This window comes from Aedes albopictus, chromosome 1 (genome assembly GCF_035046485.1).
Source record: "Aedes albopictus strain Foshan chromosome 1, AalbF5, whole genome shotgun sequence".
Taxonomy (NCBI): Eukaryota; Metazoa; Arthropoda; class Insecta; order Diptera; family Culicidae; genus Aedes; species Aedes albopictus.
In genome coordinates this window covers 107012596-107035201 of record NC_085136.1, presented here as the reverse complement: position 1 = coordinate 107035201, position 22606 = coordinate 107012596, and the positions used below count along the sequence as shown (strand labels likewise).

The window sequence follows — 22606 nt, the reverse complement described above, 5'->3', positions numbered from 1 at the left end:
AAAAATTTTAAATATTTGATGCAAACTAAAATAAATTCCTACCTATACAAAACAAGAAAATCATTCTCTAGAAACTTATACCTGGCAACAAATCCATACTCATGTTCTTTCGTCTCCTCTTTACGCTACCCAGAGAGTTAAACGCGATAGAGCACACGAGCCTACGGATAGAGACCGTACTTTGCGTGTCTCTATATTCTAAGCCCTGCTACGAACCGTACGTAAACTTTTCGCTTTCGAGCCCTACTTAGCAGCGACCGGTGCGGTTCGCTTCTTTGTTCGGGGCTCTACTTAACGTTAAAACGCTTGATTGAGCCCATGAGTGGGCTTGGTCTTAGTAGAAAGCTAAAGATGAACTAAATCATCATTTATTCACTACTTTGCTCTAGTGCTGTAATGAGCTCTGATTCAGGGCGTCGCATATCTCATATCTGGATTGCTAAGAATGACAACTGTTGTGGCAAAGCAGGATGTCAAGTTTGATCAAAGGGTAATGTATCCTGCGTTCTGAAATACTTCGAAGGACATTCTTTTTGACAAAATGCTCAGAAGACTAATGGCGGTAAGCTCCACAGCGTACTAGACGTCAATCACGTATTATCCACGATTTTCTTAAGCACCAAACGGTATTATCCTTGATTTTAATCTAAGATTTATCTTCAGTACGCCGATTTCGGCGCACTAAAATTAAATCTCGGATTTACAAGAGCTGGCTGCGTGCGGAAATCAATTGGCACCGCATGCTACGCCATCGCGTAGAAACGTCAAAGAAAAACAAAACAAATTAAAAAACAACAAGTCTGTGCTGCCAACCGATGCTTTCGGAAAATACCTTTCAAATATTCCTGAGGATGGACTTGGTCGTGCGCCGTGATTAGCGAATCAACCGGGAATTTTCTTTCCCGTTGGATATGCAGATTTGAAAGGCAGTGGCTACAAAGTTTTCTCCTCACATGTGATTGAAAACGTCGTCAGAGATCCCGTTGCGTTGGTTTCAATGTTAGCTACGGGAACGAACGTCGTGGATTGCAGTACGATCAGTGCTGTTTACGAAGGCATAATCGGGGGATTGGTTGCTGGCCAGGCACCTGGTGAATCGACAGCAGTTTCAATTGAATATATTCACCATATGTACCAGATTTGCGCCCCACGCCCGCGTTCACCTCAAAAATAATTGATATATCTTTGTGAACTCCCAAAGGATCTAGTAATGGTTTATCTAAGGATCCCCTTATAAGCTGCCTTAACGAGGCGGAACAGGAATATACATATTCATCCCAGAATTCCTTCATAGTTTAGGCAGAGATTCATAATTCATACTGACTGGGAATTATGTTTGTAATATATTGTTTGGGCATTGCTGAAGGAATTCTTCCAAAGATTCAAAGACGCCTCCGGGAATTCCTCCGGGATTTCTCATGGAATTTTTTCGAAGATTCCTCCAGGAATTCCTCCGAAGATTCTTCAAGGATTCTGTGAGGTATTCCTTCGAAATTTCTCCAGAAATTCCTCTGGGGATTCCTTCAGGAATTTCTTCAGACAATTCTGCAGGAATTCCTTCTGGGATTTTCCCAGGAATTCCTCCGGGATTTCTCCAGCCATTTCTCCGGGAATGCCTCCAGAAATTCCTCAGGGGATTTCTTCAGAAATTCCTTCCGCGATTTCTCAAGGATTTTTTTCGGTGATTTCTCCAGTTTTCTTTCGAGAATTCTTCCGGGAATTCCTTCAAGGATTCCTCCGCGAATCCCTCTGGCACTAAGAATTCCTTCACAAATTCTTCCGGGATTGTTTCAAAGATTCCTTCAGGAATTCGGAGATTTTTCAGGAATCCCTTCGCGTATTCTGCAAAGATTCCTCCAGGCATTTTTTTGGGGATTTGTCCAGGATTCAGTGGTTGTTTCCAGAAATTCCTTCAGCAATTTCTCAAGCAATTCTTGCGGGGATTTCTCCAAGAATTCATGTGAGGATTTCCACAGGATTTCTATCGCAATATCCTCTCAAAGTTGTTCCTGGGTTTTTTTCGAAGATTTCTTCAGGAAATATTTTTTCTGAAATTCCTCTGGAGATTTTTTCAAGGATTCTACCAGGAATTCCTTTAAGGATTTGTCCTGGAATCCCTTCGGGAATTTTTCGGGGGTTTTTTGAGATTTCTCCAGGAACTCTTCACAGTTTTCCCCAGGAATTCCTTCGGTGATTTCTCCAGGAATTCTTTTGGGAATTCCTCCAGTATTTTTAGGGGATTCCTTTTACTATTCTTTTGAGGATTCCTTGAAAAAGGATTCCTTAAATTTCTTTCAGAAGTTGCTCCAGTTGTTCCTTTGAGAATTCCACCAGAAATGCCTTCGAGGATTCCTCCAGGAATTTGTTCGGGAATTCTTCCAGTTGTTCCTGTGGAGATTTTTCTTGAAATTCATTCGGGGTTTTCTCGAATTTCCTCCAGGTATTCCTCCCATCCATGAAAGAATTTCAGGAGGAATACCCGAAGGACTTCCTGGTGGATTCCCCGAAAGAATTTCTGAAGAAATCCCCGAAGAAGTTCTTAGAAGAAGCCCTGAAGATATTCCTGGAGCAATCCCCGAAAGAATTCTTGGAGGAAGCCCTCAAGGGATTCATGAAGGAATCTTTAAAATAATTGCTGGAGGAGTTCCCGAAGTAATTTCTCGGGGAATCTCCGAAGAAATTCTTGCATGAATTCCTGGAGAGATTCCCGAAGGAATTCTTGGAGAAATCCACGAAGTAATTCCTGGAGGAATCCCCGAAGGAATTGCCGGGATAATCCCCGCAGGATTTCGTGGAGGAATAGCCGAAGGAATTTCTGCAAGAATCCCCGAAGGGATTTCTAGTGGAATTCCCGAAGGAATTCCTGATGAAATCCCAAAGTAGTTCTTGGAAGAATCCCCAAAGAAATTCCTGGAGGAATCCTCTAAGGAATTCCTGGAGGAATCTCTGAAGGAATTCCATGAATCCCCAAAGTAATTGCTGGAGAAGTTGCCGAAATAATTCATGGAAGAATCCCCGAAGTAATTCCACGAAGAATCTTCGAATGAAATCCTGGAGGAACCTCGAAGGAAATCCTGGAGGAGTTGCCGAAGGAATTCTTGGAGGAATTAACTTTAAAAATCTACAAAGGAATTCCTGGATGAGTTCTCAAAGAAACTTTTGGAGGAACCCTCGCAGAATGCTTGGCGAAATCCTCAAAAGAATTCCTGGAGGAATCCCCAAAAGAATGATGACAAGTATGATTAGCTTAGGTATTCTCCCGTGAATTTTCTCAGGTATTCCTCTAGAAATTCCAACAGGGATGTCACCCAGGGATTCCTTTGCGAATTTCCCCATGGATTCTTCCACAAATTGCCCCTGGAATTGCTCCGCAAATTTCCCAAGGGATTCTTCAGGGTTTTCTATTGGGGATTCTTCCAGTAATTTTTTCGGGAATTCCTCCAAAAATTTCTTTGAGGATTCCAACGAGAACAACTATTAATTCCTTCGGGGATTCCTCCGGTAATTCTGACAGAGGTTCATCCGGGAAATTTTTCAGGGATTCCTCCGGGAATTCCTCCATAGATTTCTCCGAGAATTCCCCAAGAATTCCTCCGTGAACTCTCTCAGGAATTCCCCAAGAAATTCCTCCAGAAATTCGTCCAGTGCATCCTTTTGAAATTCTTTTGGAAACTCTTCCATGATTTTTTTTCGGTAATACCTTTGGGAATTTCATTGGGGATTCCTCCAGGAACTCCATTGGGGATTCCAAGAAGATTTCCTTCAGGGATTCCTTCAGGAATTCTTTCGTTAATTCCTCCAGGAATTATTTCACGATTTTTTTTAAAGAATTCCCGCTACGGATTTTGCAAGGATTTCTCCACCAATTTCTTTGAAGATTCCTCCAGAAATTTCTTCGGAGATTCCTCCAGGAATTCCTTCGTAGATTCTTCCAGGATTGCCTTCAGGGACTCCTCCAAGAATTTCTTCGGGGATTCATCTACAAATTCTTTCGGGGATCCCTCCAGGATTTTCTTCAGGGATTCCTCCAGGAATTTCTGCAAACATTCCTCCAAGAATTTCTTCGGAAATTCCTCCAAGAACTTCTTCGGAAATTCCTCCAAGATCTTCTTCGGAAATTCATCCAAGAATCTCGTCGGGAATTCCTACGGAGATTTCTTCGGGAAGATTTCTCCAGCACTTTCTTCGGAAATTCCTCCAAGAAATTATTTGGGAATTCCTCCAGGATTTTTTTTTTGAAATTCCTCCAGGATTTATTTTCGGAAATTCCTCCAGGAATTTCTTCAGGAATTCCACCTGGAATTCTGAGGGAACTCCTCCAGGAATTGCTTCGGGAATTCTTCCAGGAATTCTTCGGGGATTTCTCCAGAAATTCCTTCGGAAATTCCTCTAGAAATTCTTTCGGGAGTTCCTCCAGAAAATCTTCTTCTTCTTCAGAAACTTCTTCGGGAATTCCTCCTCAATTTTTCCGGGTATTTCTTCAGAAATTCTTCCAGAAATTCGATCAGAAATTTTTCAAAAAATATTTCAAGAAATTTCTCTGGGAATTACCGATGAAATTGCTGGAGAAATTCCCAAAGAAATTTCTGGAGGAATTTCCGGAAAAAAATCTTGGAGAAATTCCCAAGGAAATTCCTGTAGGAGTATCCGAAGAAATTCATGGAGAAATTTGCAAAGAAATTTCTGGAGATATTCCCGAGGAAATTTCTGCAGTAATTTCGAAAAAAATTCTGGCCGAATACCCGAAGGAGCTCCTGGAGGAATTCCCGAAGAAATTTCTGGAGGAATTTCCGAAGAAATTCTTGGAGGAATTCCTGGAAGAATCCCCGAAGAAATTCCTGAAGAAATTTCCGAAGAATTGCTGGAGGAATTCCTGAAGAAAATCCCTGAGGAATCCCCAAACAAATTACTGGAGGAAATCCCCTAAGCAATTCTTGGAGGAATGTCCGAAGAAATTCTTGGAGGAATCCCCGAAACAATTCCCGGAGAAATTCCCGTAGCAATTCCTGGATGAAATTCCAAGGAAATTCCGGGAGAAATCCGCGAAGGAATTCCTGGAAGAATATCATCGAAGAAATTCCTGGAGGAATTCCCGAAGAAATTTATGGGGTAATTTAATTAGAAATTCCTAGAGGAAATCCCGAAGAAATACCTGTAGGAATATCCGAAGAAATTCTTGAAGAAATTCCTGAAGGAATTCCTGGAAGAATCCCCGAAGGAATTTCTAGAGGAAACCCCGGAGCAATTTCTGGAGAAATTTCCAAAGAAATTCCTGGAGGATTTCCGAAGAAATTACTGGAGTCATTTCCGAATAAATTCCTGAAGGAATTCATAAAAAAATCCTGGAGGTATCCCCGAGGGAAGTCCTGGAGGAATACCAGAAGAAATTAGTGAAGAAATCCACTAAGCAACTCCTGGAGGAATTCCCAAGGTGATTCGGAGTGTCATTTTCGAAGAAATTAATGGAGAAACTTCCGAAGAAATTACTGGAGAAAGTCCCAAAGAAATTCCTGAACAAATTCCCGAAGAAATTCATGGAGGAATTTCCAAAGAAATTCTTGGAGTGATCCCAAAAATAATTCCTGGAGAAATCACCGGAGAATTTCCCCAAGAAATTCCTGAACAAATTCCTGGAGGAATCCCCGAAGCAACTCCTGGAGGAAGTTTCAAAGAAATTCATTGAGGAATTCATGGAGAAATCCCCGGAAGAATTTCTGGAGTAAATCCCGAAGCAGTTCTTGGTGAAATTTCCAAGGAAATTCTTGGAGGAATTCCCGAAGCAATTAATGGAAAAAGTTCCAAAGAAATTGCTGGAGGAATTCCCGAAGAAAATCCTGAAGGAATCCCCAAAGAAACTCCTGGAGGAATGTCCGAAGAAATTCTTGGAGGAATTTCCGAAGAAATTATTGAAGGAATCCCCGAAGGAATTCCTGGAGAAATCACCGGAAGAATTCCTAGAAGAATCCCTGGAAGAATTCCTGGAAGAATATTCCCGAAGGTATTGCTGGAGGAAATCCCGGATAAATTCTTGGAGGAATTTCCTAAGAAATTCCTGAAGGAATTCCCGAAATTCGTGGAGAAAATCCCGAAAGAATTCCTGGAGGAATTTCCAAAAGAAATCCTGGAGGAATCCCCAAAAGAATTCCTGGAGGAATCCCCGAAAGAATTCCTGGGGGAATCCCCGAAGCAATTCCTTAAGAAATTTCTACAGGAATTCCAGAAAAAATTGCTTTAGATATTCTCGAAGAAATTCCTGGAGGAATTCCCGAAGATTTCTCGGAATTTATTGAGTAGTTCTCCAAGCGATTTCTGGACAAATTGCCATTAAAATTTCTCGAATAATTTCCAGAAGAACTTCTAGAAGAATACGTGGATTGGATTCCGGAGCACCTCGCGGAAGATTTTCTGGAGGTTTTCTTATAGGTATTTCTGGAAAAATTCCCTGGGGAATTTGTGGACGAATATTCTGAGAAATTCGCGAGGAATGAATTAACTACATCGGCTGTTTTTCTACTCTCCACATCGACCAATGTGGCGCTAGCTTCTATGCGCCAAAAATCGCTAAAAGTAAATCGCAAAAATATTGTATAGCATCTAAAAGCAAATTTATCGAAGTGGAATTCATAATTCGAAAAAATATTTGGTAGTGGTTGTGCACAATGGTGACCACTATTAAGCCTACCAAATATTTTTTCAGTAAAAGCTTTCTATTTCAAGTATTTTAAGTTTAGATGCTTTTCACCATACAAAATAAAATGGATTTACTCCTGCTGATCAACTGTGGGTGTGCGCCAAGCGGGTAGTCCATTCCTAAAAGACTTTCTCGAGGTTTTCCCAGAAGATTTTCTGCAGAAATTTTATGAAGAATTCCCGGAGAAATTTATGGATTATTTTCAGTAAGAATTTCAGGATTTTTTGGAGGAAATCCCGGACGAATTTCTGGATTAATTTCCGGAAGATTTTCTGCAAAAAAATTCAAATAATGTCTGGAGGAATTGTGGGAAGCATTTTTGAATTAATTCCCGGAAGGATTGTTGGAGGAATCCTTGAACTATTTAATGAAAATAATCCTGGATGAACGCTTCGTGCTATGTACTTCCAAAGAAAATCCTGGAGCAATTCCTGTAGGCACTTTTGTTGAAATTCCACAAAAATATTTTACGACAAATTTCGTAATCTCTTGGTGAATTAGGAGGAATTTTGTGTAGAAATTTCAGGCATGATCTACCGAAGCAATGGAAAAAAATATCTGGGAAAGAGCTTTTCGAGGAATCCCGGTTGAAATGTGTTGCGCACACACCCAACGGGCGCGGTGGGGCGTCTGAAAGTGTCCACTTATCCTCGTTGGGTAATTGCGTTATGCATCCAACGCTCATCGCGCAACTCCTGTCCACCGATCATGATCCATCACGCAGGAGGAACAAACATTTTTTTGCACGAGAGAAAATGGCTGCGTGCTTTCTTTGTTAAATCCTCTCTTGAAGCTCTTTGGTGCTTACCGAACGGGGTATTCAATTTGATCTCGGATTTGGTAAATCCTAAATTAAATCGCGGCTACTACGCCTTGGTGCTCATCACCATAAGAGCTTTTATCTGAAAAACAATTCAGTTTGAAATTTGCCCACTATGTGGCGCTAGTGATCTTAGCAATTTCCAGTTTAGTCTGAGCTTCATTTATCCCGCATTTTGAACCACTTGAAAAAATCCCGCTTCAGAAAATTTGCCGAGAAAACAATTAAGTTCGAGATTCACTCACTATATTGGTTTAGTTCTGTAATGAGCAACGAGTTTGGTCTAAGCGTCCTACAACTGACGCTCTGGGCCATTTCAAAGAATACAGGTTTCAAAACATTTGCTTAAAAGAGTAAAAGCATTTGAATTTTTAGAGGAAATTTTCAAGTTATCTCTGAGGAAACTCCTATTGAAATTTCGCAGACAATTGATAGAATGTTTTCCCGCAGTTCTTTTGGATTTTTCAGCAATTACTTTGAAAACAGTTTCGGCATTTCTATTGGCAATTGCTTTGGAAAACCATTCTACCTTTCATTTGAAACTTATTCATATTATTTTGATGTTTTGATTTTTTGTTGGCAATTCTTCAGAAAACTCATTGAGAATTTTATTTTGATTTATTTGATTGCTTCGAAAGTTCGCTCCGAAAATTCTTTGTTCTTATTTTTGCATTTATTTTTCAATCCATTATACAATACCCAAAGGAACGTATTTGTTCTGCAATTGTAATGAAAAAGCATTACCAAATTCCGTCGAGATTTTATTTGATAAATACTTTTAAAATTTCTTCCTGCAATTTCTTATTATTATTTTTTTCTACAGTTCCGTTGGCAAATTTATTGTGATATTATCTAGCAATTCCTTTAGTAATTTCTTCTTCGATTTCTTCAGAATTCACACAGGAAATTCTTTTGGAAATGATCGAGAAAATCCTTCAAGGTTTCTAGGAAACTTCATTCGAGAAGCTGTCGGAAGTGCCTTCGACAACTTATTTGCTTTTCTTTTTGGGAATTTCTTCTGCAACGGAATTTACTTCAGGTTTCTCTTGTGAAATTTTAGTACCGTCGATGGGGGTGACAATGGGCCTGGGGGGTGAGATTGGGTCAAAACGGAGAAACATAAAATTGGAAATAGATCATTAACTATCGGTAATTTATATTGAAAACTTTATATTATTTCAAAGAGAAGATGTTTTTACACGTCATGGTGCGGAATAAGATGTTTGGCAATAATCGTTTTTTGTTAAATTTTGTGGCTAAACTTATATGATGAAACTACTAGTAAATCACTCTGAAAAAATTTCTCCTCGTAATGTTTCACACAAGTACCCAACCATAAATTTTCTTATAAGTGGTTAGCTGTAGGTATTACCTGGTTGATGCAACGAAAAAAGCGGGCTGTCAACGCACTTTTTATTTAAAAATTCAATATTTTCGACACTATGTCTTAATATTAAGAATGGGGGTGAGATTGGGTCAAGCAAGTTATCGAGTGCACATAACCCGAACTAAAAATTCAACTTGTTATCCAGTTCCCATTTGACGTTAGAGTGGTGCCATGTTTACCGTATCTTCATAAAAGCATGCTTTTTTTTCGAAAATATGTCGAAGAAGTGTCAAGCGAGTGTGTTCATACGTTTAGTGCCTAAAATCATTTATAACAATAAACCCATGCGTTTGGACAGCTTCACTGATCAACAGCTGATCTTTAGTGTGCTGCAATATCGTAAGCTCACAAAATAGACTTGATATCGTTTTTCTTCTTCACTCTTTTTTTTTTTTTTATTTTAAGGAAATATCGTGAAACTACCAGACAGTAGTGGCATCCAGGAAATATCGGGGCCGTAAAACCGGGAACATGACAACATTTCGGAAAACGAACGAACGTCGGAAAACATCATGTTTTTTTTAGTAAATCTTACTATGCGCCTCTCTCTCATTGTAATAGCCCCCCCCCCCTCCTCTCATTGAGATTGAAACTTTAAATGAGGGTGATTGTGGTGGCTAAAAATGGCGATACAACATACACTTTATTTTATCAAATTTCAAACATTTTTTCGATTGTATTAGCCCTTTAATCATCTTTTAAAATTACTTAAGTTTTTATTCGACATGGTTACATTGTATTTCAAGTAGGTTTACTAGATATGATCAATAAAATTAACTATATACTCAGATAGGCGAATTCGAATACTTTGACCCATTCTCACCCCCTCTAAGGGATGAGATTGGGCCAATTTTCAATCACTTGTAGTTTGGTAGACAATACATATAATGTGATACTTTCTTGCTAAACTATCACTACCATATCGAAGAGTATACATACCAAATAAAAAGTTATTCCGTATTCAACTGCATTTGTTATTTAAGAAACAATCTGTGAGTATCCTTTTTTGACCCATTCTCACCCCCAACGACGGTAGCAACTTCTTTGAAAAGCCATTTTGTTATTCCTTTAGGGTGCCTTCAGCTATTTCAACATTCAAACGTATTTGAAAATTGCTTTCTGAAATATTCTGGGAATTTATTTGAGAATTTCTTGATGTTTGATGAATTTCTTGAAAACACCATGGTTTTTGGAAATTCTTTAGGTAATTCCTTTGAGATTTTTTCCGACATTTTTTTTTTTCAATTCGTAAGAGAGTATCTTATTGAAATTCCAAAATAATAACAAACGGAATTCTGTATGGATTTTCTAAAGGAGTTTCAAATACTGAAAGAATACTGAAGAAATTTGAAAAAATACAAATTTGCAAAGAGCTGTTGAAAGAATTACTAAAGTATTTGTCAACTAAATTTCCAAAGGGATTGCAGAAGAAATTTCCAAAGAAATTGATAAAGAAAATTCCGTGAGAGTTTTCTGATAAATTTGCACAGCGTCGTCAGCCAGAGACCACAGATTGAATATAATTTTCACTAGACAACGGATAACGTGTAAGACTTTACGACATTCAGTCCAGATCAATGAAGAATTTGACCGGAATGGGAATCGAACCCACAATCCGTGGCTTACAATTCACCTAAACGGCTGGCGTCACCTAAATCAATTTCCAATATTACTGCAGAGAAATTTCCAAAAGATTTATCAAAAAAAATCCAAAGGAAGTATCGGAATAGTTTCCAAAAAAGTGTCCAAAAAAACCAAAAAAAAACTTATATGAAGCTTTGAATCAAATCCAATAAAAAGTGCTGACAATATTTCCAAAGAACTTTGCCGAAGAATTTCCGCCAAAAATAAATTCGAAATATTTTCACAGGGTTACTTTAAGGAAATTCGCCAATTCGATTTGCAAAGGAAACCCGAGCAGAGGGAAATATCCAATTAATAACTACGAAATCACAAAACCTGTTTTTATATCTTGTTTTGTTATTATTGAATTATCAAGGCATTACGTTTCCATAACATGTTTTGTTGGACAATCTCATTTTGTTATGACCAAGCAATTGGTATGCAGCCCTTATATAACATTTCAATATTACATTCTGTTGTGGAACAAGTTCGGTCATTATTGTATTATTGAGAGTGCACAAATACTTTATGGTATTGCTATCTAAACTAAAACAAATTTTGAAACAAAACCTACGTCATTCTACAACGTTATTTACAGCATTTGAGGGAAAGCAACTGCATATTCACTCATCAATTTGTCTTCCTCTTCCATTTATCATTACATCCAAACTGAGACAAAGTGCATGCCCCATATCACTAGCTAGTATTCCGTGGGAAAAAGTTTGCATAATGCACCAGAAAAACTGTTTAACGATTTTTTGAAAAGTGCGCAAAGTTAGGCCCTAGGTGCGCAAAGTATGGTACGATTACGATATCACATTTGATAAAAGATGTGGTATATTACGTGACATGGAGGTGCTGTAATGTGTACAAAACAAAGTCCCTGCTGGGCGGCGCGAGGTTTTGCTAAATATCTGAAATTGACTGAGTTGTAGCTGAAAAGTGCCCAAAATACCAGCCACTGCCCAAGTACTGCGCCACTTGGGCAGTGGCTGGTATTTTGGGTACTTTTTCAAAGTATACCCTGCATACATCTAAACGAGAACATAGCAGACGATATTGAAGGTTTTTAAGGTTTTCAAAGGGACGTTCCAGATTCCGCCTTTGACACGTGAATTTCAATGATAAAAATATCAAACTTATGGAGTAAACTTGTTTGAACGAAGCTAATACAGACATGGATGGTGGTGTGGATGGTTTTGAATGGGATTTTTCAGAAATATTTTGTATTTCACATGTTTTCCCTGTCGTTCCAGAGGATGAAGTCGGATCTACCTATTTGAAAGATAGGTACATGAATAGTTGAAAATACACCTATTAGGGAAGAGAGAAACTGAAGTTCGCATTGTCACATGTTGGTCTGAATATATAGAATTCTCAGCCATCACGAAGTCATATATGATGTAGAATAGGATGCTAAAGTGGAGGCCATACCCGACTAGATGAACATAACAAGAATATATCATAATTATATATTAATGTGATTGTTGATGGGGAGCAGAGATAGGCACGCGACACTGCGTTCTTAGCAGCACAAAAAACACGACTGTTGGTGCAGTACAGCTTTAAACTGAAATATATTGTGTTATAATATGTTTAAGGTTACATTTGCATGCCTACTTACACATTCAGTGTTTGTGCGCGATCAAATAATCCCTGCTCGGCCCGATTCTGCTAGCCTGACCCTAACTGTAAATCGTGTTGTAAGCTTAAGTATTTGATAGTTTAATTGCATGTTTAATATCTTACTTTTTAAGAAGAAATGTAGTTTCACAAATTGGTTTTAGGCCTTAAGTTTTAACCCCTTCAGGAAACTGAAATTTTAGTAGATTTTAAGTAGGATTTTGACAATTAAGGTTTCGAATTCAGTAGCACTTACAATTATTCAATTAATGCAATAGTTAATAAAGAAAAAAGGGGAAAATGTCCACAAATTAGAGCTAGGATTCCGATTTCAATATTGGTTGCCCGGTTTGCCACTGTTCACCATGGATCTCGTCAAAATCTGATTTGTCATGGTCGCACGTCTTCGTTCTGTCATGTTCTCGGTTGGCAGATCAGCTTCGCGGTTTAACCGAGAGGAGTCCGCCAACAGATCGTTTGAGGCAGGAATGCCAGCGGCAACATCCTCCCCCCCGTAATGCTGGCCACCAGTGCCAGTCTTACTACCATACAATAGATCAAGGATTGCTAGTTTAGCCACAGGTCTCCGCAGACATCCCCTCGCAGTTTTCACTAAAGCCTGGCGAACCCGGCCGTCACTTCCTGGTATGACCTCTTGCACTCGTCCTCTAGTCCAGCTGTTTCGGTTCCCGTCGTCAACAATCAGCACCAGGTCTCCTACTGCTATCATCTTTTCCTCACCGAACCATTTAGTCCTCCTAGTTAGGGTTGGCAGCATCTCTTTAACCCACCGAGTCCAGAAGCGATCCAGCTGAAGTTTGATCATGTTCAAAGAATGTCTTATCGTTACCGGATCAGCGTTGGGGCCCACACCGGGCTGCCGTACTCCGGAAGAGCTCCCCAAAAGAAAATGATTGGGGGTTAACGCCTCACTCTCCGCCGAATCCAAGGGAAGGTAAGTTAGTGGTCGATTGTTAACGATGTTCTCTGCTTCGATGACGAACGTAAGCAGGGATTCATCGTCCAGTTTTCTGTCACTGCGATAGGCTCCGATCATGGCCTGCTTAACCGAACGAACCATACGCTCCCACGCCCCACCCATGTGGGGGGAGGCAGGAGGAATGAAGAGCCATTTGGTTGTAGTGCTGGTGAGTGTTGCAGCTACACCATGCTGAATTTCCTTTATTAATATCCTTTCGACACCCTGGAAGTTAGTACCGTTATCAGAATATATTTCTGCTGGCGCGCCGCGACGGCATACGAAGCGACGTATAGCTTTGACACATGCGTCTGTAGATAGACTACACACTACCTCACAATGTACAGCGCGAATGGTAAGGCAGGTGAAAAGCGCTATCCACCTTTTCGCATTACCACGCCCTATTTTAACCACCAATGGCCCAAAATAGTCTAGGCCAACATATGTGAAGGGCCTGGTGAAGGATGCCAAGCGAGCTGGTGGAAGCGAAGCCATGCGAGGTACATGTGGAACCGCTTTACGTGCTTTACACACTGGGCATCCACTGACAATCTTCCGAACTACCGTCCTGAGGCGCGGGATATAATACTGCTGCCGAATCTCGTTCACTACGGTTTCCGAGTTCGCATGCTGATACTTCCGATGAAACAGGTCCACGATGAGCTCAGAAATCCGGTGTTTTCTAGGAAGAATAGCTGGAAACTTCGTGTTGATGCAGACATCCTTCGCCGCGCCGATTCTGCCATCTATCCGTAATACACCTTCTTCATCGACAAATGGTGTTAACTGATACAATACGCTTTGTCTGTTCAGACTCTCTTTCTCGGTTTCTGGACGACTTCGGTTACGCTGGAGTACTACCATCTCTGATGGATATTCCTGCCACTGGGCTTCCGTAATCAACGTTATTTCGGCCAGTTGAAGCTCCGCTTGAGTGAGGTATCCGCTACTCCGTACAATACCAAGAGATTTCCGTTTTAGGTTTCCCACGTACCTGTGTACGTAGGCTGTAGCTCGATGCAGCCTTTCCCATTTCGAAAACCGAGCAAAATTGATCAGTGGTAACCTCACTGTAGCCTCGGTATGTACATTACATGTACGCAATTCCATATCCACGGTCCGTTGGAGTGTATTCTGTTTGGGCCATTCTTCGAAAGGTTTCTGCAGGAAATCCGGTCCATTAAACCATATATTTTTGGCGTCCAGCGAAGGTCCACTTCCCCATTTTGTTGCTAGATCTGCAGGATTCAATTTCGTAGGAACCCACTTCCACTCGTTTACTTCAGTGACGGACAGAATTTCGCCGATTCGACAGGCCACGTATTGCTTATACTTCCTGGGATCTGCTTTGAGCCATGCTAGAACGGTGGAGGAATCTGACCAAAAATATCGTTGTGTTATCACCAGGGTGTGAGATTCCTCGACGAAACGCATCAAGCTAGTTCCGAGAACAGCCGCCTGTAACTCTAACCGAGGTATGGACAGCGGCTTTAGTGGTGCCACTTTAGTTTTGGCTGATACCAATGCACATCGAACTATTCCATCTAAATCGACGATCCGGAAATACGCTACGGCAGCGTAAGCGGCTTCACTTGCGTCCACAAATATGTGTAACTGCAATTGCTGATAATGTAACCGTGTAGCCTCAGAAAAATAGCATCTGGGCAGTTTGATTGTCGAAATCTGCTGCAGCAGTGTAATCCAATCTCTCCAGCGATTCCGGTGTTCTTCTTCAACCTCCTGATCCCACTGGGTACCCGCTCGCCAGATATCCTGCAGCAGTATTTTACCGTGTACCAGGATGTAGCCCAACAATCCCAAAGGATCAAAAAAACTCATTAAACACCGAAGCACCTGTCTTTTTGTTGGAGTTGAGTCACCATAGACGATTTGTTGCACGTCGTCCTTCAGCTGTGTGCAAAAGCTTAACACATCTCCATCAGTGAGCCAGAGCATGCCCAATATGCGCTCATATGTCTGGCTTTTGTCTTGAAACGAATGCCTCCCACTTACCGCTGAAGGTTCTCCCAGACCTTGAATTACTTCGCCGCTATTGGACTGCCAGTTTCGTAGTGAGAATCCTCCTGCTTGTTGAATTGCTCGAACTTGTACAGCTACATCAGTTGCTTCGGTTTTACTTTCAAAGCTCGCCAAGTAGTCGTCCACGTACGTGTTGTTGACAATATCTCCCGCAGCCTTCGGGTACTTCTCCGCATACTCCGCCGCATTCAGGTTCTTGACATACTGGGCTGATGCAGGCGAGCAAGTAGATCCGAACGTTGCGACGTCCATAACGAAAACCTCAGCCGGCATCGATGGATCAGCTCGCCACAAAAATCGTTGAGAGTGTCGATCGGCTGCTCTGATTCTTATTTGGTGGAACATCTCTCTAATATCGGCTGACACCGCCACATTGTACTGACGAAACCGGAATAATACTCCTGCTAACGATGCCAACTGATCTGGACCCTTCAAAAGCATTGAGTTTAGAGAGATCCCGTCCACCACCGCTGCCGCATCCCAAATTAGCCGCACTTTTTCTGGTTTCTTCGGATTTACCACCGCTCCGAGCGGCAGATACCAAACGCGCTTGAGATCCGCTTGCTTCATCTCTTCAACACTAACTCGATGTGCATAACCCTTCTGCTGATACTCCTCTATTTGACGCATCAAGCATTCCTTCAGAGAGGGATTCCTACTCATTCGACGCTCCAGGCATTCCAATCTACGCATCGCCATTCCATAACTATCGGGAAACTCGACTTCATCGTGCTTCCACAACAGTCCAGTCTCATATCTTTCACCGATTCGTACAGTTGTTTCTTGAAGCAGTTGTTGCGCTCTTTTGTCTTCCGCGGATATTAATACTTTGGTTGAACTCTTTCCGACGTCATCTAGGGTGAAAAAGTTCTTCACCAACTCGTGCAAGTCCCCGTCGTTGCTACACTGACACGCATGAATGTTCAGCGAAGTAGATAACCGATTACTGCTTCCTCCATACACGCACCAGCCAAGGCGGGTTTTCACAGCAACTGGTTCACTAACACGTCCTTCTTTCACTTTTAACGGAACCGTAAGGTGCAAGTTGTTGACTCCTATCAATAAACGGGGCACTGCGTCTTCGTACCCAGATATGGGCAAACCCTTTAGGTGATTGAAGGTACTTCCAAGATCTTCCATTCGTAGCGTTTGACCAGGAAGCGCGAGTTTTTTTACGGTGCGGACGTCGTTTAACTTCTGTTGGCTCCTACCACCGGCCCCGGAAACTTCCAGTTGTATCTGCTTCGAATTTGGTTCCAACCGCGAGACATCTCCTGTCCAGGTCAGGCAGAGCGGAATAGTTTTACCTTCAACACCGAGGTCCTTTGCTAGTTGATCTTCGATGAGTGTAAGGTGCGACCCGTCGTCGAGAAAGGCGTACGTCTTTATTTTTTTCGAGGGTCCATGAAGCGTTACGGGTAAAATACGAAAGAGTAGGGATTGATTGTCTAAACGGTGCGTATGGTTTCCAGCCGAGTCCATGTTAGGAGCTGGATTTGCGTTCGTAGTTCGATTACTGCGGGTTGAATGCAGTAAGCGATGATGTCGGTACGTACATCCGTTGATTCCACATTGCCTGGCATTCCGACAATTTCTTGTTCCGTGAGCGTTCAAACAATTGCGGCAGAGATCGTGAGTTTGAACAGCCTTCCAGCGTTCGTCAACAGAGAGCCCATTGAACGTATCACATTCCCGAACCACGTGCCCAAGTTCTTTGCACACACAGCACTGGCTTGGTCTGTGAATTTCCGACTCACTCATGTGGGTATTGATCAATCCTCTGGTTTTTGGTTTTGATCTGTCCGTGGTGCTTGTGCAGCTCGCGCCCATGTACAATGTTACCTTGCTTGCCGAAATCACCATTGTACTCATAAAGTCACCAAACGTCTTCAGGTTCACGTCTGGGAAGCGCTGCATATAACTCGCCCATTCCATCTTCACGTGAGCAGGAAGTTTCTCTACTAGCTCCATCAACAGATAAGGACTCGCAAGGTGAGACTGTTGTCCAGCTGCTACTAGATGGTCGCACAAACTTTGCACGGCCATACCAAACTGAATTAGCGTCTCCAGCTTCTCGGCCCTGGGCGCGGGAGTTGACCGCACCTTGTCCAGCAATACGTTGATTAGCAGCTCCGGTCGTCCGTATAGGAGTCGTAACGTACTGATAACTTGCGGCACTGATTCTGGTAGAAGAAGACGACTTCTAACCGATTCATACGCGGCACCCTTTAAACAACGCTGCAGTCTTGCTAGGTTTTCCACTCTCGAGTATCCACACGCGACGGTTGTATTTTCGAATGCACTTATAAATATCGGCCAGTCCGCGGGATCACCGGAGAACGGGGGTAAATCGCGAGGCATAACTTGGCGCGCGGCTAACTGCGAGGGGGAAGGGGCATGGTCAGGTACAGTAACTGTCGTACGAGGGAACGGCGCACTTGATTGACTGTTATTAACATAATCTGTATTGACTGTTTGCCCTAGCATATTCTCGTTTCTTTCCGTAACTGGTGGGGGGAAAGAAACGATAGGGGTGACATGGTCTGGTATGACAGACTCGGTCACAAAAGGTGGCTGTGGGCTCACATTATTGGGAGACACACTTACAGACCCTAGTCTGGCAAGAAGACTTCCGTACGGGTCGTCGCTCGTTTGAGCGGATAGATTGGCATGGATTTTATTACTGATTGGTGGCTTACCTGGTGGCATTACAGGGGGTGCAAGGGCAGATACGTTACCATCGGTCGTGTTCGTACGACCATTGAAATTCGCATTTAGACTATTCGGTATCATTTTAGGAAACGCGCCCGTGTTCCGCTGCTGATCCCCGTTGAGGTCCAATCGTCCATCCTGTGCATCGAACCGCGCCGACTGGGGCACTCGATTCGCATTCGATTCCTGCTGCCGCTGTCCTTCGTTTGGTGGCTTGTGGCATTCGGGTGAGACCTCGTTGCCTGCTGATACACCGTACGATTCACTTCGTCGAGCTTCTACTAATTCTTTTCCCTGGGCCGTTCGATCAACGGCGCCCTCTGTTTCGAGCTTCCTCGGAACCGCTCCTCCGACGGCGCCTTCCAGTTCCGGATTCGTAGAAAGATTTTCGACCCAGGAACTAACTCGCCGCATGCTTGAGCGCCGGCTTACTTGGCTCCGTCTAGATCCGTCCACTCGTTCCGCTAGCTGCTCTTCCAGCAGCCTATATTTTTCCTGCACGGCCTTTTTCTCGTGTTCGAAGGCCCTTTTCTCCAGTTCGAAGGCTCTTTTCTCAGCCTCCCATTCGCGACGCTGGATAGCGCGCTCCTCTTCGATTTTCTTAAGCCGTAAGGCTATACGAGCAGCGTTACTGCTAGACGAGGAAACACTCAATGGCAAACAAGTCGCACAAGTCCACGGCCGCTCGGAAACGGAGTTTGTAACTCCTGCACAGCGCATATGCCACCAGCCATCACACTGGTCGCATTGTACGAAATTGTCGAACGAATCGGGGCGCGAGCAATTAACGCATCCCACCTCTCGTCCGGCATCCGGTGACTTGTCCTTTGAGTTAGCACTCATCGTGGTGAATGTTTTAAAGCTCTGTTGATGGGGAGCAGAGATAGGCACGCGACACTGCGTTCTTAGCAGCACAAAAAACACGACTGTTGGTGCAGTACAGCTTTAAACTGAAATATATTGTGTTATAATATGTTTAAGGTTACATTTGCATGCCTACTTACACATTCAGTGTTTGTGCGCGATCAAATAATCCCTGCTCGGCCCGATTCTGCTAGCCTGACCCTAACTGTAAATCGTGTTGTAAGCTTAAGTATTTGATAGTTTAATTGCATGTTTAATATCTTACTTTTTAAGAAGAAATGTAGTTTCACAAATTGGTTTTAGGCCTTAAGTTTTAACCCCTTCAGGAAACTGAAATTTTAGTAGATTTTAAGTAGGATTTTGACAATTAAGGTTTCGAATTCAGTAGCACTTACAATTATTCAATTAATGCAATAGTTAATAAAGAAAAAAGGGGAAAATGTCCACAAATTAGAGCTAGGATTCCGATTTCAATATTGGTTGCCCGGTTTGCCACTGTTCACCATGGATCTCGTCAAAATCTGATTTGTCATGGTCGCACGTCTTCGTTCTGTCATGTTCTCGGTTGGCAGATCAGCTTCGCGGTTTAACCGAGAGGAGTCCGCCAACAGATCGTTTGAGGCAGGAATGCCAGCGGCAACAGTGATATAACTAACAAATTATGTTATAATTTTGTTATGACATGGACTATTTCAAACTTTTTCAAACTAAATTATAACAAAATATATTATAATCTTTAGTAACTAGTTTTGTTACAAATAAATCAGAACAAACTCTGTTATAACTTTGTTATTTTTGCAACTGAACAAAATAATCAGTTGCAAAAATAACATAATTATATCAGAATATGAAAAAATTATAATTTTTTCATATATTACAAAAAATGAGAAATTTGATTAAGTATTCGTTTTTTTCATTGCTTGTAGAGCAAAAGGTCGATGAATAGCAGGTAAAAGATCAGAAAATGCTTATAAGGAAACAGCTTTATTCTATGTAATTGAAAAATTAAAAAAAAACATTCAATTGCTGTTGAGGGGCTGCAGTTTTGCTTGTTTTTCATTGCGTAGAATGCCGGAAGCGTATCCGGCTACCCTCAAAACTGAAAAGTACTCATATTTTTTCAACTTTGAACCGATTTAAGTGAACTTCGACTCGTTTGAATAAGAAATCTTTTTTTTATTGATTGGTTATGCGAATAGAACGATTGGGTTACGCGGTATTCCCAAAAGTCCAAATTTTCTGGAACATATCCTTATGCTATTGAGGGGTCCAGATGCAAAGAGGTGTAAGTGACCGTTTTGTCGAGTTTGAGCTGAACATATTGAAAAATCTTCAGATTTCAAGCTCACAGGAACTTTTTAAAGATTATTTTTATGATGATTAGAAAAATTACAGTAAATCAGAGAAAATTGGGTTGATATTGAAACTCCATACATTTTGAATGGGATGAAAAACTGGTGAAAAACTTCAAAGCTCATTTAATCGAAAGTGGGTTTTTGTTACTTACACCCCTTTGCTTCTAAGCTCCTCTATTCTAATATCGGCGTTGTTGGAGTTAGCGTATTGAAAAGATTTGGTCTCTCGTGAAATATGCTTCGTAATTACACTGTTGAAAACGCATTGACATCCACGTGCAGCACAACAGAACATGTGCTCGATGAACAAATTGAGATTTGAATTATGAAAATGCTACGGTCAACCTTGGCTTGGTCAGCCAAAGCAAAATCAAGAAATTGACATTTATGCTTCGTAATGATTACTTTGAAGTCAATACTTTGGGCCGAGGCTGGGCAGATATGCTTTGGTGATTTGATGGTGCATGAAGAAGAAGAAGAACGATGGTATTTTGAAAAATCCTATCCCTACCACACAGGAGAAGATTTTAAAATGCCTCTATAAAATCTAAAACAAAATCTAATTAAAAACGGTTTGATGTACGGTGTAAGACTTTGGACGGACTACATATTGAACGAATAAATTTAAATTTAACATTTTTTTTCTTGGTAAGGTACTTAATTTGTACCAATCACCAATTTGGTTTTTAAATTAAGAATAATATATTGATTTTTTGATTTTATTCGAAAGAGCACCTTTTTTTAAGCCAGTATGATTTTTATCAAATTTTTTAAACTTTATTTTGATACCTAAATTCAATTATAAAAAGATTTTTTGAAATCACCTTTTGACAGCTGGGCAACTGCTTGACAGCTCCGCCCAGTACGAAATGCGACGAGGGGTGATTCGACAAATCGCTCCCATACAAACTTTAAATCGATTTTTAAATAGGTTCCCGGGCACCAAAGTTCATGAAAATTTGGATTTCGGCTCGGTTTGGCATGTAGATTGTGAATATGGAATCATCTCAACACCACTAAAGAAGCCAATTGCAGCTGGTCGATGGAAAATTCCACGTGTATGGCAATTCGGGTTTATTCTTAACTCACGATGACCAGATCGGTTCAGTCGGATTTGTTTTTGATGGAAAAAATAAATCTGGATCAAATGAGATCAATATTGTCAAAATCGGAGAAAATTTATCGCAGATATAACCATTACATAGTTTACCTTCTTTATTTTATTGTCTGCTGTTTCATATTATGAAGTAAAAATTTAAGGCATTGCAACTTTTAGAAATTTCATCAGACTCTTCCGTATTTTTTATTTTATTCATTGCTATAAGTTGAGTTTTGGGTAAATATAGCATCATGGCTATTGATATGTTTATCTTTGTATTAATTTCCTTCTTTCAATATCCCAGTCCCGTTACGGTGCCAAATTCCTATCACTTTTCTACGATTCCCAATTCTTATAGGTTAAGTAAAATTTTAGCTTCAAAAAGTGATACATCTGCAAATGAGTTTTTTTTATCTCAAAATTGAGTAAACTTAGTTGAATTTATATGTCATTTTAACAGTACTGCTATTCTAACCTCTAATTATAACGTCAAAAGTACCGAACAGACTATGTATTATGAAGTAATGAATGTTAGTGAGAGTGGAGATAGCAAATATGGTACCTACTAAATAATTCTAATCAATAAAAATGTCAACTATACAGACAATTCTTGATTGCATTTGTCTATTATAACAATTGATGATTGCATTTGTCTATTATAACTTTTTTCTTTCGATCTATTATTATTCGATCATATATTGTTTGACATTATGTCATAAATATCTTTTTTCATTACTAAAAATAATCTAAAGCAGAATAAAACTAAACAGCATCTGCAGAAGTAATCATATCGGCATATGATATAATTTAATTACCTTTTACCTTCGCTCACGTAGGTACGTGTATAATCGCCGTTCTCACAACGCGAACAAAACAAAAAATTAAAAAAAATCATCTCCGTCTGGAAAGAATCTTTGTCGCCGCCAAAATGCACCCCATGACGAAGCTCAATCATAAATAGTCGACTAGCAACTTTTTCGTCGTTCTCTTTGTTCCGAAACAGCCGACGACGGGCCATGCGAACGCCACCACTGTTATTAGTGTTACAATGCACATGTCTGCGCACCGCGATAGCGCTGTTGGTAAGAGAGAGAGGTTCATTGTTTGATCTTGCATTCAAATCTCTGTCTATTTTTGTCCTGCGACTGGCAAACATGAAATGGGGGAATAGGGAAACTGGCAATACGTAGAACCAGTAAAGCTTCTATCGTCCCTCACTGCAAGTGCTGTGATAGCCTCATTGGTAGAGGCGACTGAAAATTTACGATAGCAGGATTGGAGGTTCAAATCCCGTCCATGTTTGTAAGTTTTATAATGAATTCGAATTTTTTTTTATGTGACCTATTATTTTCTAAAAATAGAATAACACACTTAAAATAATTACCCAAAAATGAGTAAAAAAAGTTAGTTTTT

At 40.9% G+C, this 22606-nt stretch overlaps 1 protein-coding gene across 2 annotated transcripts; it reads right to left on the bottom strand.

The window, feature by feature from the left end:
• Positions 1-11731: 11731 nt before the first annotated feature.
• LOC134285100 (uncharacterized) lies at positions 11732-19375 on the bottom strand. Of its 2 annotated transcripts, XR_009996142.1 has the most exons (7): positions 19135-19375; positions 19005-19069; positions 18880-18944; positions 12401-18825; positions 12271-12335; positions 12146-12210; positions 11732-12091 (listed from the first exon to the last, which is right to left on the bottom strand). XR_009996142.1 is itself a non-coding variant. In XM_062845154.1 (4 exons), exon 4 carries the CDS (start codon positions 18716-18718, stop codon positions 12476-12478), a length of 6243 nt encoding a protein of 2080 aa, XP_062701138.1. In that variant the 5' UTR covers positions 18719-18825; positions 18880-18944; positions 19005-19069; positions 19135-19375; the 3' UTR covers positions 12218-12475. The 2 variants fall into 2 exon arrangements, 1 of the variants encoding a protein (XP_062701138.1); XM_062845154.1 differs by lacking the exons at positions 11732-12091; positions 12146-12210 and having other exon boundaries at positions 12218-18825.
• Between the last annotated feature and the right edge of the window lie 3231 nt (positions 19376-22606).

Coding starts and splice junctions, on each gene's coding strand:
- LOC134285100 (XM_062845154.1), bottom strand. CDS start 18,718: ATGAGTGCTAACTCAAAGGACAAGTCACCGGATGCCGGACGAGAGGTG.